Source organism: Amphibalanus amphitrite, unplaced genomic scaffold (genome assembly GCF_019059575.1).
Source record: "Amphibalanus amphitrite isolate SeventyFive unplaced genomic scaffold, NRLGWU_Aamphi_draft 000105F_arrow, whole genome shotgun sequence".
NCBI classification, from domain to species: domain Eukaryota; kingdom Metazoa; phylum Arthropoda; class Thecostraca; order Balanomorpha; family Balanidae; genus Amphibalanus; species Amphibalanus amphitrite.
The window spans coordinates 819,689-835,056 of NW_024881600.1; the positions used below are offsets into that span (position 1 = coordinate 819,689).

General features: G+C 52.4%; 1 protein-coding gene across 1 annotated transcript in view; it reads left to right on the forward strand.

Moving 5' to 3' along the window:
• Positions 1-5,816: 5,816 nt before the first annotated feature.
• Positions 5,817-15,368, forward strand: part of LOC122380714 (frizzled-4-like) — a 43,742-nt gene continuing 34,190 nt past the window's right edge. The window contains exon 1 of the mRNA XM_043364119.1: positions 5,817-6,910. Coding sequence (XP_043220054.1) covers positions 5,949-6,910 — 962 coding nt within the window. The 5' untranslated portion in view covers positions 5,817-5,948. The remainder of the gene's footprint in view (positions 6,911-15,368) is intronic.

Sequence of the window (15,368 nt, forward strand, 5' to 3'; positions counted from 1 at the left end):
CCTTCCAGGTCAGGTCAATGACCCGAAAACCGGGAAAATCGGGACCTGTTAGAAAGTCGTAAAGTGTGGCTGCTATGTGGTTTTCCGGGGTGCTGATCACAAATACCGTGTTAGTTTTGATCAGAGATGATGTCTTTAAGAATTTAGACCATGTCGGGTCAGGTCAGGTCAGGTCAACCGGTAGGGGCTGTGACGGGTATTCGTAATGCGTGTCAATCGCCTCTGACAGCTTCGTAACATGTTACGAAGGCACCAAAACTACTTCGTAAATGTTCAAATGGTTGCTAAATTCGAATTCAGCTAAAAAACTAGCCTAGAAACATGTAAATTCGAAAAAAGTGAACCGAGGTCACCCGAGGTCACCAAAGGTCAATGACCTGACCTGACCTTCGGGAGCAACATCAAATCACATGTTTGAACGTTTGAAACCACGAAAAGCTTGCTAACGCGCGGGTAATGCGAGCCGACATACCGGGTGGCCCAAAAAAACGTTCCGAACTTTGGAGGTCTATATCTCAAATTCGAGTGCAAATAACGAGCCAAAATTTTCATCAAGTTTGCGTCACTTCTTTGCGCATTGGTATGCCAAATTATAACACTGTACCATCATTTTCAAGCCAGCAATCTTACGTTGAATTCAGTAAGACGTTTTTGCTTTTTTTGCCGTTGTTGAACGGTAGTAATGATTGGCTTAGACGTACCATGCTAGAAAAAAATTAGAAAAATAGAACACGTGAATGATGCCAGCACGTGTGCTGTTATTTTAAATATTTTTGTCCCACTTATGTGCCAAATATTCAAATGCTAAGCCAAAATTGCGTTAATGGATGTCATTCGTTTCAACACAAGTCCTGTTTCGAAGAGAAGGAGCGGCACGGTGCATGGGCTACTGCTGATCGCCCTCCCTTCAAGAAGATCAAAAAGTAAATCGACCGAATAAGGAAAAAAACTAGAGGGAATGTGTCATCCTGAGGCCTGAACCATCAATGAGGCTAGTTGCCAGTAGCAGTCATGGCTGCAGGCCGTGGTGCCGAGATGGAAGTGGCCCGTTCACTCACATTTTTAGTAAACATCTGAGCAAAAAAGTGATTTTTACATGGTATGCTAGAAACACGAACCGTTTAAAAAGTAATTGACCGAATAGCATAAAAATCATACCATTTGCTGAAAATATATGCCGTATTGACTATTGGAAGTTTCAATGTTGTACCTTTATCACTTTCTGAGAAATATTGATTTAAAATTGGGAACGTTTTTTCTGGGCCACCCGGTATACGCCGAATCGCGATTCCGGCCAAACATGGTCTCGGAAAAGAGGTCACAGGTCAAAGGTCATTTGGGTCAGGGTCATGAAATTTTCAGGGCAGGTGTAAAATTGATCAAAGCGAAGGTACTGAAAGTTTCGTTGCGATCGGCAGCTTTTTACGCGAGTTATTCGCGAAAAACCTTAGGGGGGTTGCATCAACCCCCCAATTCAATTCAATTCATGTATTCACGTTAAATCCGCGCACGCGGCTTTTCACTAACGCATGTCAACAGATAAAAAGATGGACGGATGAAGTAAACACACACTCATACATGCATAAAACAGTCCAGTCTATCGCTGATCATGCAGTAAATAACGAGTCACTGCCGTCTTAAACGAGTCCGCCCGTCATACGTTGCGATAAAATCGTTGTACGAGTTGACACCGCTGTGCCGGCGAGGATTATACTTTTACTTTTGTTTACTTTTTGGGGTCTCCGCTGTTCCTAGGGACTCTATTTGGAAGCAATAGTTTGGCAACTGAAAGTGCGGCACTTGTTGCACGCAAAACAGCCTATACCACCGCGTGCTACCAAACGTTTTAGTAAAAGATTTAAAAGGGTTAGAAATGTGCTGACGTCACGCATTCAGAGGGGGCATTTAAATGCTTTAGCCCCTCTGAATACAAAGGGCTGCAACTTTGAAATTAAACATTTTCAATTTGAGGCATTTCTCGATGTACTGAGTGCTCAAACCGGTAAGTGCAATCCAGGGACCCCATCTTGGCTTTCTCAACTCAAAACTAATATTAACCCTCGCCCTGGCAGGGGGAGGTCGATGCGACCCCCCCCCCCTACGGTTTTTCGAAGATAGCGTAAAAACGCGCCGCCAAATTTGGCACAGCCTATGGGGCAACCTTTTTACATATGACCTGAAAATTTCAGGTCTGGGTGACCTTGGGTCAGGTCACCAGGTCAGAAAAACCGGTGCAAGGTCATGGTCAAATTTCAATTTTCTTTTTGCACCTGTCCAACTCAGTTTTGGACTGATTTCCTTCAAACTTTCAGGATGTGCTAAGTTCACCGAGTTGTATAACATATAGTTCTGGTTTTTTGAGGTCACTGACCTGAGGTCAGTTAGAGGTCATTACGTCGTAATGTTAGGTAAGCCTATGGGAAAATACTAAATTCGAAAAATACTGGAGATATCCGCTTCGTTCTATCACTTTTGTGCTTTGAAACCACAGTACTTAACCGCAGGTCACTTGGTGCAGTCTTTGTTTGGTGTACTTATCCATGGGTCAGGTCAAATGAGGTCATCTGAGGTCAAATGACGTTTTTGCCAATAACTTGGCACATACCTAATGACGCTAGAGCTTAAAAATGGTATCATTGTGTTCCTGGTGATCAGCCGAATCGAATGATATGCGATATGATGCAATTTTGTTAACTTGAACTTAATTCATTAATTTAAGTTTATGAAAAACTTTAAGTACACTTCAGCAAGCTAAAAAGTATATCATTCGACGCGCCTTGACGTGCTGAGTTTACTGGTGCTTTTCTTTTTGCTTTATCTTAATTAGATCAAAAGTTATAAGCGAAAAACTTTTGACCTGTTTTTTAACGAAATTTTTACATTTATACCCCCAAAACCCCCCTAAATATTGACCTAGAGCAACCAAATTTGCACAAGGGTGAGAACTCCAGGGGGCCCACCTACCTACCAAATTTGGTGTTTCTAGGTGCCATAGGAGCCAATCGCGAGGGGGGGTCGCATCGACCCCCCCCCCCTGCCAGGCCGTGTTATGGAAAATACCCTGCCAGGGCGAGGGTTTAGGTGGCATGGTCACTTTAAACCAGGGGTGCAGAGCCGTAGCCGGAGCAGCCGGAGCCGGCACATTTTTGCCCGGAGCCGGAGCCGGAGACGGAGCCGCCATGACATTTCACCCGGAGCCAGAGCCGGAGCCGGAGCCGATTTTATTTCTCCGAAGCCGGAGCCGGAGCCGAAGCTGTCTGAAATTTCCACGGCTCCGCATCCCTGCTTTAACACATGAAAGGTTGCATATTGCATATGATGGATTCCTAGCCACTGATCACGAAGCTGGCCTCCATTTTGCTTAACGCATTCATTTAGAACCACAGGATGGGCGATGGTGGAATTAGGTCTATCTTAATAAATGTGACTGAATTGAATCAATGGAATAGCCTAGGCTCTAGGAAGGATAGGTACTCTTCTGTCTTCTGTGACCTTGACCTTGGGGCAGCGTTGAAAAGTCCTAAGTTGAACCACAAATAGAGGCCTGAATAAGCCTCACAACATTTCAAAACATCTTGAAATCTAGCATACAAGATATATACGAAAACAGTACAAAGTTTGAGGTAAATTTTGAGCATGCCATTGACAGTAGCGGCGGAACACCTTCAATTAAGGGGGGGGGGCACTGCCGCCACTGCCGACTTTTGGTCCCATTCTTTCCATGCAATGACTATAATGTTAAAATGCTAAAATCAAAAGGGGGGGCACGGTGCCCCGGTGCCCTCCCCGTTCCGCCTGAGCTCAATAAATTGTCAAAGAGTTGCTAAGACTCCAAATTTTACTAATTGATTTTTGCCATAGACCTAACATTTTTATTGGTAGGTCAAGGTCAGGTGAACCGTGAAGGCCGCTTAGGTCACGAAGCTGGTCGATGCTGGGTCGATGCCAATAGGGGAGAGTGGGGAAAGATGCCCAGGGTTTTGCTATGTCACATATTATTCGAAAATGACGATCGGAAAGAAAAAACTTGGAGTTTCAACGGAAGCCGAAATCATTTTTCTCCAAAAATATCACACTTTCGTGCCTGAAATATGATAACTTGTTTTGCTATTAAGCATTTTCCCGAAGAAGTGAAAGGGGGCATCTTACCCCACAGGGTGGGAAAGACGCCCCCTGGCATTGGGTAAGATGCCCCCTGCACTATAAGTGACATAAATGGGCACGTGAATCGCCTGAACGAATCAGTAGTCCCTTCGAGCCTGCAGTAGACACCAAACGTCATCGTAAGGGCCCTCAAAAGTAGTCGTAAGGAGCTTCAGAGGTCATCGTTAGGGCCATCATAGTCCAACGCGGCCAAACAAGCCTCCGTGGTGGCGTTCGGAGACCACTTTGAGGCCTTTATAGGTCTTCATGATGCTTGAGGGCCCTCGAGCCCATCGTGGGGACCTCAGATGCCAGCGCGGCCCGTGGAGCCAACGTGGGAGCCCCCAAAGGATGTCGTGAGGGGCCCTGGAGCCAATAATGGTGCCCACAGAGGCCGTCGTGAGGGCTCTCAGAGTCAGATGCCTCCCAAAAAGTCGCTGTGTGGGCCGAGAGACCGGCATGGGGAGCACCCGACCGTACTGGACTCTCAATAGTCCCAGATCGGCTTTTGTCTCTCATCACAAGTATGTAAAAAAATGATTTGACGGGCTGCTTGAAGGACAGCCTATGGATTTAGGGGGGCGTCTTTCCCCATCAGGACAGGGGGCATCTTACCCCAAGGTACCGAAGTAACATTAAATCAGTACAATTTGTTAGCCATAAAACTACACCCTGAAACAAACTGTTCGGGACACAGTACACGCATGCTAATGTATCACGACTGTAGCAAGGGACGCAAAAATTATCTACCTTCTTTGATATTTGCAATGTTTTGACACCAAAATATTTTTTGAAAACAGCAAATAAAAAACATGCAATCATCAGCCAGCCGTTGCCCAACTGAGCTTCGCAAATTTTTGTGCAGTTAACAAGGCAGGCTTCCGCTTTACGCTAAGAACATTAATATTCAGGTTTGATTCTTTGTTTCGCCGCTAGAGGGGGTGGGGCGTCTTTCCCACCCTGGGCATCTTACCCCACTCTCCCCTACGAGTGTTATCCAATTTGGCGCCCGATAGCTCCTTTTAAGTTTATTCGTGCGTGTCTTTTCTGACACGCCTGCTCAATTCGGTCGGCTTGTTTTTCGAAAATTTAGATTTTTTTCGGCCGGGAGTTATTTGCGAATGGCTACGCGTTGCTCTACGTGACCCAACTGAAATTGAAAAGTCATACATGATAGGTACAGCTATAACGTCTCACGTCGCTCAGCGCTCACGCTCACGTCTTGAGATAGATTCATTCTGTAATTTCAAAAAGTATGAGTTGCAACTTGCATTGCGAATTGGCTACTGCGTTCCAATTTCAAAACCGCGGGATCCTTGTCGGGGTTGTTTTGGCAGCGCTCGGGTGGGGCCAGCTCCCTACATACTCGAGTGCCTGCGTTCCCCTCGGTCCCAGCGCCCCACCGCGCCGCCTGTCACAGCGACCTGCCCCCGCCGGCACCCCGCCGCGCGACCCGACCCTCGCACCCCCCCCCCCCCATCCGACACCGAATCACATCCATCACCCTTCTACAAGGGACAAACTCACGTTTTTACTAGCGTTTTGTTGTTTCTGCTGGTGCGCGGCTGTCTCGCCGCCGTTGATTGGTCGGCCGGTTGTGTGGCGCGCTCTGATTGGCTGGAGTACCGCCATGAAACACAATCTGCGGGCGGCGCGCGGCGCCCGGCCGCCCGCCGAGTGGACTGGTAAGCGGATTATTTCAGATGGTTCCGAGGCGCGGTGGGGTGTGGGGTGTAGCGCTCCGCGGTGGTGACCGGCGTGCTGCGTGACGCGGACTGTGCGGCCGAGAGGCGCTGAAGGGTGAGATGGCGGCCGGTCGGCTGGGCCCGCTGCTGCTGCTACTGCTGGCGGCGGCAGCCTGTCGGGGCTACGACGACAGCGGCACGTGCGAGCCGATCCAGCTGTCCCTCTGTAAGGACCTGGGCTACAACCGGACCCGGCTGCCGCCCAACACGGACATCCAGGACGCCGAGCGACAGACGCTCTCCTTCTCGTCGCTGATCCAGTACAAGTGCTCGAGCCGGCTCAACTTCTTCCTGTGCGCAGTGTACGCGCCCATGTGTACCGAGAAGGTGAACGTGCTGATCGGGCCGTGCCGGACGCTCTGCGAGTCCGTCAAGGACCGCTGCCACCCCATCATGTCCAAGCTGGGCTTCGACTGGCCGGAGGCGCTCAACTGCTCCCAGTTTCCCGTGGAGAACAAGGGCTCCAACATGTGCATGGAGGGCCCGCCGGAGACGGCGCCGCACCGTCTGCCGGTGCCGCACCAGCTGCCCGTGCCGCGCTACTCGGTGCCGCACCACGGCCTGCGGCCCAGCTACCACGGGCCGCCGCGCGCCCTCCCCGCCTCGCCCTGCCAGCACTTTGTCCGTCCCAACTTCTACTACTACGTGAACCGGACGGGTCGGTGCGCGCGCGCCTGTAACGCCGATGTGGCCTTCTCTCAGGAGCACAAACAGTTCGCCGACAAGTGGGTGGCCTTCCTGGCCATCCCGTGCCTGGCCTCCACGCTGTTCACGGTGGTCACCTTCCTGCTGGACTCGGCGCACTTCCGCTACCCGGAGCGGGCCATCGTGTTCCTCAGCCTGTGCTACAGCCTCACCTCCGCCGGCCACGTGCTGCGCCTGGCCGCCGGCCGGCAGGCCGTCAGCTGCGAGATCGAGCCCCAGTACAACGTGCCCGTGCTCATCCAGCAGGGCCTGGGCAACGCGCACTGCGTCATCATGTTCGTGCTGCTGTACTACTTCGGCACAGCCTCCTCCCTTTGGTGAGTGTCCGGCTTAGAGTTCTCTTCTGCCCGTCAGGACGAATTTCTTTGTCCGTTTGCCATGGCCTCTGGTTCCGCCCGTTACTTTTCTGGAATATAGTCAGCTACATTCATTGCATTCATTTCATTCATTTCATTCATTCACAGAAATCACCGATAAAGAGCCAATTCTGGCTAGGTGCTCGTCCCGTCACGAGATCTTACCAACTTGTTCGTGCCGTTTCTCCTTTTCCTGTTGCGACCCTCTTCCCATCTCGGTTCGTGTGTTACCGTTTATGACTTCACCTCGCGTGTGCCCGCCGCTTCGCCTGGGTACGCTTGTCGTCCGGCGGCCTATGATCCGGCGCTGTCCCAAAAGGATTTGTGCTGGCGGAATTGCAGGGATTTGCAGGATCTAACGGCATTCTAGGCCGGTCTAACCACGACGACCGAGAGATATACGCCTCCTGTGGGTAACAGGACTGCAGAGAACCCGCAGCTTGGCACTGATGCTCGTTACACTAACCACTGTCTCTAAAGCCTTTCGCTTCGCAGGGAAGATAGAAAAGAGCGTTTCACGATTGGTCAATGGTAGGTCATCGTCAAACTAGCTATTGTACCTATGTGTGTGTTTTTATAGGCTCATTGTAAGCATACATCTCACTTGTTCTTGGGATAAAGCACGATCCAGATGCCGTAGACCGCAAAAATGGCTTGTGTTCAGTGATCATCACAACGATAAAGAAATACGTTTTTGCATGCAGAATTACTGCAATTCCCTTGTAACCGGAAGCATATTGACCCTTACACGCCTCATCTCTCTTTGCCTGCAATTTGTTGGCAATTATAGCTAAAACTATTCGTAAATATTAGAACCGAAACGGATGTTTATACGCAGCAACATACAGCGAAACGTATTCTTTAAAAAAACGCCTTAAATCGCTGCATCATCAGTTAGCATTCCGGCGGATTGTGTGCTGCATGACCAATTGGATCTGTCAGCGACTGACCGTTTGGGCGGGCCTATCCCTTAGCGGAGCACCAAAGTCTTTTATCTTTCTTCCACATATTGATGACAGGTGATGTTTATGCAGGTATTTTCACACTTGTCATTAAACGGAACTTGCATTTTCTGTTCGAAATACCTAAGTATATTACTAGGTATTGATGTAGGTACGCGAGCGACGAGCGTTATATATGTACCGACGTATTCGTGCGATATGTTTTCCACGTTGACTTCGCTGGACAGTTGCGATCTTTAACTCGGGTTTGCATTTCTAATTATTACAGAATCACTGATAGTTAAACTTTTTTGCTTGCTTTCGACTGCAGGCCTCTCATTGACCTCGAGGCTCTGCAGTTTACACAAATAGATATGTATTTTTGATATTTGTTCCAGGGGCCCAAGGTTACTGGTGACAAAGGCTTAAAACTTGTCATGGACAGTTTTAAATATTCTCACGAAGATTTGGTCGCGGCGTGCATGGTGTCAGGCTGTGTCTAACGGTCCCTGTCCCATGTACACCATGGCCCTATACAATGGTGGTGACATGCACTTTCAAGGAAATCGCTGATGTCGGGCATTTGTGAGCATTTGCCTTGTCCGACCTAAATCCGTTCACGGGCTTGGCTCTCACGTTTTGCACATGCACCGAGAGGACAGCTGCTCTAATTGAATGTGCCTATATTGTAGGAAATCTACGAAAAAGTAGGCATTAATTACTCTTGGGATGGAAATTCGTCTGAAATTTTTGTTTGCAATCACAACACGTTTATAATCTCATTACCTTTGGTAGGTTTTACATCGTTGCTATCAGTGTGTTGTTTTATTGTCAGCTTTTTCCATTAATTTCAATGTGTAACGGGAGTAAGCTGAGTCTAAATATGTCAATGATTTACCGTGGATAGAATAACTTATTTTCAACTCCTTTGATGAACGGTTTTTGCTAGGTAGGCCGATGTGTGACTATCGTGGGTGGGCTGACGTCAGTTTTGAAGACGGTGGCGTGCAATTTCACGCTTGTTTTCGCCTCGTCACCGTACGCGCAACCTCGTCCGCGCGACAGCGCTGCCCAAAACGAAAAACTCCAAACTGGATTTTCCGGTTGGCCGACCAGCAAAGATGTGCTACAAGGAAATGCTGTGCTCTTTTCTTCAGCTACACGTTAATTGAATCCCTTGAACCGGCTGCATTTTTCGGCGGCGTGCATTTTTGCGCGATGGCGGGCGTTACAAGGTGTCACGTGGCGTCACGAAGTGTCCTCAGCCGGCGACCGGTCGCGGCTGCACGCCGATTCCCTGCCTGATAGCCGGCTGATGCGGCCGCCTCGCCATATCCGCTGCGCGCATCTTTTCACCTCCGCTTGTCACGCCGGAATTTTAAGCCGCTGCTAGATCGGATATATCGCTGGCTTATTCACGAGTGTCGCTAAAAATGCAGCGCGCATGCGCGGTGCAGTCTGCAGCGCCTTGTCCAGGTGCAGCGACCTCCGTGGAAGGCGACACGCGGATAAGCTGGACAGCCGACATTTGCAGAGGCTCGGAGGGTGTTATTGAGGCGCGTCAGGGCTGTGACCAAGCTTCGGGAGACTGAATTTGACGTCGACTGGTGGGCAATGTCCTATGAAAGGAAAGGATTTGTTCTCTACACCTGCAATTCAATTAGTTATTCAACTGCAACGCAAGCAAACTAATTTAAAGAAAATCATCGATCTCATTTGCGCGAATTCGTGAGATAGCTGCGCGCCAACATCAAACTTGACTAAACCATTTTCTCCTTGCACCATCGTTTTGTCATTCTGAATTCTGAACAACTGTGTGTGTATCATTCATATCAGGCTCCGTTGGACTCCGTCTTGTCGTCATTTTACGCACTCCTTACCGTGCGCCCCACCTTTTGCCGCCTCCAAGGATCTCCTTTGCCGTCTGCCCCACCGTGTGCCGGTGCTGGGCCCGCCTCTGGCCGCAGGCCGCCCATTGTTGACCGTGGGAGGGGCGGTTGACACAGCGCGCCAGATAAGGTGTGTTTGCCCTGCTCTCTGCGCCCCCGCTCCGGCCGCCGCGGCTACCGTTCTGGCACCCACGGCCCGCAACCATAGATGGGCTCACGCTTAGAATAATGCCCCTTGGGGTTGTTATCCGTACGGGAGCCAAGGCGAAATAATGAATTTATGAATGAATGGATTAGTTTTACGAACGTTTCAAATGTTGTACAGCTTAGTTTTGCTAATACAATTCATTTGGTCTGGGAACTATTGAAATGCTATTTGCTAGGTTTTTTTACCACTGGCTGGTCTCCATGCCTCGGCATTTTCGTTTCTCGATCGATCAGTCGAGAAGTCTAACCCACATTCCAAGCGGCAATAAAACGCTCCCGTGTACCACGATAACCAGCTCTCTGTTTGTTTAGCTTTCCGCTTTCTGCTGCTGCCAGGTCACAATGCCCTCTGTTCGGGTGTGTTGAGTCAGGTCAAAGAGTACTCAACCCGAGAGTCTAACACAGGACACACAGCTGGGATGAATGCGTGCATGTGGCCCAAATGCATTGATGTGGAATGAGCGCAGGCGGCCAGGTGCGACCTGCTCCAATTGGGAGCCATTTTGGGGCGGTATAGCCGTCCCTGGTGTCCGTAGTGGTGCAACGGATGGTGCTGGTGTGATGTGTGGTGCCGTGTGTCCGTGTGTGGTGCCGCTGTGGTGCCCGGTACCCGGGCCCGTGCCGTGCCGCGTGCGGCGCCCGGTGGCGGCTGCGGCGCACGCCGATAAGATAGGACGTCAGTCGGCCGGCCGGGCGTGTGCTAGCCACCAGCTGTTGGCCTGCTTACACCGGCTCCAGTCAAAGTTCACATCGCTGCTGCCAGCCAGCAGGGGCGGCGGCGAGCAGGGGCGCGGGGTGCGGGACGGGGCGCGGGACGGGGAGAGGTCGGGGATATGTGTGGTGCGTGTGTAGAGCCGGGGTGGGAATGGGGCACATATAGGCTGCGAAGGAAAGAACGCAGAGGCAGAATGGCAGCGATTGGTGCCTGGATGTTTGGCCGCAGCCCGCAGCGCATGCGTGTCATGGTGTCACTCCAGTCCTGGTGTCCCGCCCTAGCTCTGTGAGCTGCATGGCACTTCTCTAGCGTGGGTGTCATGTTATCCCGTCTGAGTCGCTGTCGGTGTCACCGCGCGTCCTGCCTGGCCGCTATCTGGTGCCGATCTGGGCAGCTCTGCTTTGTTGCCGCCCCTGGCCTTCTGTCACTGCCACCAGACCCCGGCTGCCGGCGGTTTTTGCTCCTCTCTGACGACACTCTCCATCTCTCCTCCCTCCCTCCCCATCCTTTCTCTGGTCCCTTGTCTTCTTCTATCTCTGCGTCTTGTCTCGTCTGTGTCATGGTTTCTTGTAACTTTCTCTTCATGGCACATCAGTGGCATGTTTGCTTGCTGGCGGCGCGCCTTCTTGATGTCGCTGTCCTTATCAGTTTCATTGCATTGCTGTTTAAAATGCTGAAGCTAGACTATCCCTCATGCTAATCCATCTTTAATTGCCGCATCTTTTACCTTTCGAGGCGTAAGCGCACGCGATCCTGGGATATTTACACATTGCTCAAGTTCTTATAACTCGGCTTGGAGGCTTACGCGGTGCGAAGCTCGTATAACGAGCTAACGCCGTCGCGGCCGGCGCATTGATTCGCTGCGCTCAATTATTTGTGGATGGGCGCAACGCAATCCTTGTAGCTCCACATACACAGAAGTGGAGAGCTCAGCGCATAGGACTGGTTTGCAATTGCTCCGGCGGCCGTCAGTTCCATGCAGTGGCTGACTGGCTGAGCTAAGGAGCTTCCATGCATGTGGCGCTCATATTTGTTTCGAGAATTGAGCGTCTTATACTGACTGAAAGCCGATCTAATCTGGGCAAAAGCCTGCCACCACGTGTGTCTGAAATCTATATTTGATTCGGTGTGCATGTGTCCTCTGTCTCAATATCCATGATACAGAAGCATTTTCAACTCCTGTTGTTCATCGTCAATTGGCATTGCTGCACCAATGCTTCCGTCGGCCGTCGCCGAACTGCTCGCATATCCGTTGCCCCCTTCCTCTGACGAACCTCAGCTGCCGCCCGGGCGCGCGCGCTTGTTAGACGCACTCGTTACGGGCCGTGTTACGGCCGGCACGTGTTGTCAATATGGCGCGGCGTCACGGCCGACCAGGAGCGTGACGCCGTGACGCGGCGCGGCCAGAGGTGTCCGTCTGGCAACATTCCGCAGTCTTTGTCACCAGGCGGCTGGGGCGGCTGCCAACTCCTGCCGACTGCACTGCCGGCCCGACTAACGACCCCATAAACTGGCGCGCCGCGGCCGGCCGACCGGCTGTCCCGTCCCGCTGCTGGCAGCACCCGCCCCTCTTCAGACGGCCACCAACGCCCCCAGCGCCGACCCAGACACACAAAACGCTGCGCGAGTGCGAGCGCTAGAGATTCGGATTCTTAGGAGCCGAATCTTCGAATCATCTTGAACTTTCCTCAGGAGTTGTGTCCAATGTAATACACTGGCAGTCATAACTCATAATTGACATAACATATGATGCAAGCTCTACTGGTATCCGATACTTGGGTTATCTGAATATCTGGCTGCCCATTTTAGCCGACACGAAATGAGAAACCATGCCAGAGCTCGTCTTCACGAAGCGTTGGCGCAATCGACCATAATCACATCCGCTCTCACATCAATATGAATCACGATCGCAGCGCTCCATGGAACTCGGGGCGTATTTTTGGAGCTGGAAATCAGATTCCCGGTACAGGACCGGAGCATCGTTCCCTGAACCGACCCACAGCTTCGACGATCGCGTCAGCTGCGAATGCTAGTGGCGCCTGGGTGGCGGCGGCCATCCCCACCCTCCGTGACCCGCCTGAACCACGGCAGCTCTCCGGAGCTTCATAGCTTCACGTGAACAAACACAGGCGTGACAGGGCTGGCAGCCGAGGCGTCCCGTGGTGCCAGCCGACCGCGCTGCACCCCACGACCCACACCCGCGGCATCGGGGGCCGAATTCAGAACGCTGCAACATCTGCCGGTGTCCAGTTTCATGTGTCCGCACACTGACGCCATGCCCCGTCAGAAAATGTCAATGTGTTTACATGTACTGCACGCCCTCGTTATGCTGGATTAGTGGTTAGGGGGCGCGTTTGCATGTCATCTTGTCCTCTGGTTTAGTTTTCAATAGATTATGCTGTCCAGTATGTATTTCTCCCTGCCACATCCATCTGTCCATGTCTACTTGCCTGGATGCTTTTGCAATATGCATGCAGACTCGGAGCACGGCACGTTATTGAACCGTGACCGCATCGGCACCCGTTTACTAGCCGTGTGTACCGCCCTCCTTTCCGTGAACGATCTGTGACCACCGGCCGCGCTCTGAAGGAGTGTTTACTGCCGCGAGGAGGCGGACCCGTGCCACCGGACACCTCCCCTCCCGGCGGGGGCATTGTTTTGGTGGCGAATGTGTTACAGCCACGGGCCGCTACCGCTCATGGGGCGGGGAAGGGGAAGGGAGCGGCGTGACTGAATCTCGGCTGGGGCGGAGTGGGGATGGGATGCCGACATAGCCACTGCTCATGAGCAGTGGCGTTGCCCCTGAACTCGCACACGTATCCGAGCTTCGTCAGATCATATCCCAGCATAATAAACGCTCGGGTAGTCCCCTCACATCTCTCACGAATCACGCTAGCCGGGTATGAAATACGGGGTGTCATGTCGGTTCAGTTAGCGGGTGATCGCTCACGGCTCGTGCGGGACGCGTCAGCGACCACTGCCGTCGGTCGCCGGGCCGGTAATCACGGGTCGGTAATGACTGGCCGGTTAGTGGCCGAGCGCCACCGGGCGCGCTGCTGCCGCCCTGCCCTGTCATTGGCGTACCGCTAACGACCGGCCTGCATGGCGCTCCGGCCGGGCCATCGCCGGCCCGATCAGCTCGTCAGACGAGCAGGGCGGGGCGGAGGAGCTGCGGGAGGCTACCGGAGCGGGGCGGAGGTGGCTGCAGCTGCCTGGCACTCCGAGCAGAGCCCGTCTTTCCGGCTCTTGGGTCTTGGAGACTGCTTTTCCATAGTCTCTCGGCTCTCTGCTTGGTCATCAAGGGAGCTGAACGGAGCAGCTTCTCGGATTTTGGCGTGTAGTGAAGCCGTTTCTCGGCTCCCACTGTTGATCTCTATCAGTTCCCGAAGGCCAACAAGATGAGTCGGTAGGTACGAGCATTGCCGATCTTTGCCAAACCAAACGCTAAACGCCATCGTTGGGCTTGAAGGCTGACTGCTGGCATTGAACTTCATGAATAATGCCAATAAAGGAAAAGTAATCGTCCAACAATACGACAATCAGCTTCCAGACCAAGCAGGCAGTTCCGTGTTTCGACCTAGGTGTTTCTGGAGATAAACCCATTCAGCAGTCCCGGATACACGTCACACAGTCTCCGGTGCAGGGGGCGAGAGGACGGACGGGGTCGCCTGTCACCTGCGGCGAACAGCAGGGCTAGGGTGAATGGCGCTCTGCCGCGACCGGCTGATATGGATCCGGGCCCGGCACAACGCCGGCGTCTCTCTCTCTCTCTCTCTCTCTCTCTCTCTCTCTCTCTCTCTCTCTCTCTCTCTCTCTCTCTCTCTCTCTCTCTCTCTCTCTCTCTCTCTCTCTCTCTCTCTCTCTCTCTCTCTCTCTCTCTCTCTCTCTCTCAGGAAGTCATGCCTCTGTCAGCTCCATCGCCTGCTGTTTGGACCGCCGCCTTTTGGCTGCCGAGCCGGCCGCTCTGTTGATATTCGCCGGCCTTTTGTTGGCATTCGGCGCCATTTTTGTGATAGATAACCTGTCCGTTGATCTTTGCCGCCTCCCGGGGATCTGTTATTCGCTGCTTCTTTGTCCGTGAGACCCTGGAGGTCTTTTCCTTTATTCAATTGTGTTGGCCTTCCTGGTGTGATCTGAAGACGTTGACCCTGCCGTTCGAGTGAAATAGCTTAGAAAGCATATTTTATCACATATCTATGCTTCATGTCTTCCATCCACCGCGAACATCATGTTCTGCACCACTTTTGGGAACAGCATCAATAATTATTCTGTTTTTAACAAACACATTAATCTTCCTCATCCTATCTGGTTATCTGTGTGTTTATATGTTCATTAATCCCTCCTATCCCATTCATTAACCTCCCCCTTGCTCCCTTCGTCTCATGGCCGACCTTCGCCGCAGTGTCGGCATCTCTGGCCCGGAATTCGGGGCGCTACCGCGGCGGCCAGTGCTGTTCGGGCGGCACGGGTGGGGACTGGGGAGCGGCTGGCCGCAGCAGGGTGGGTCTGCAGGCCCGGGCCGCGCCGGGGAGGGGTGGGGTGGAGCGGGGGTGCAGCGGCCGCGGTCGGCGGGGGGCGTCCCTCGCCGCCGCCGCCGCCGCCGCCGCCGGGGCCGGCGCTGGGCCGTCCATCTCCGGCGCCCGCTGTGAACCCATCAGCCGACAACG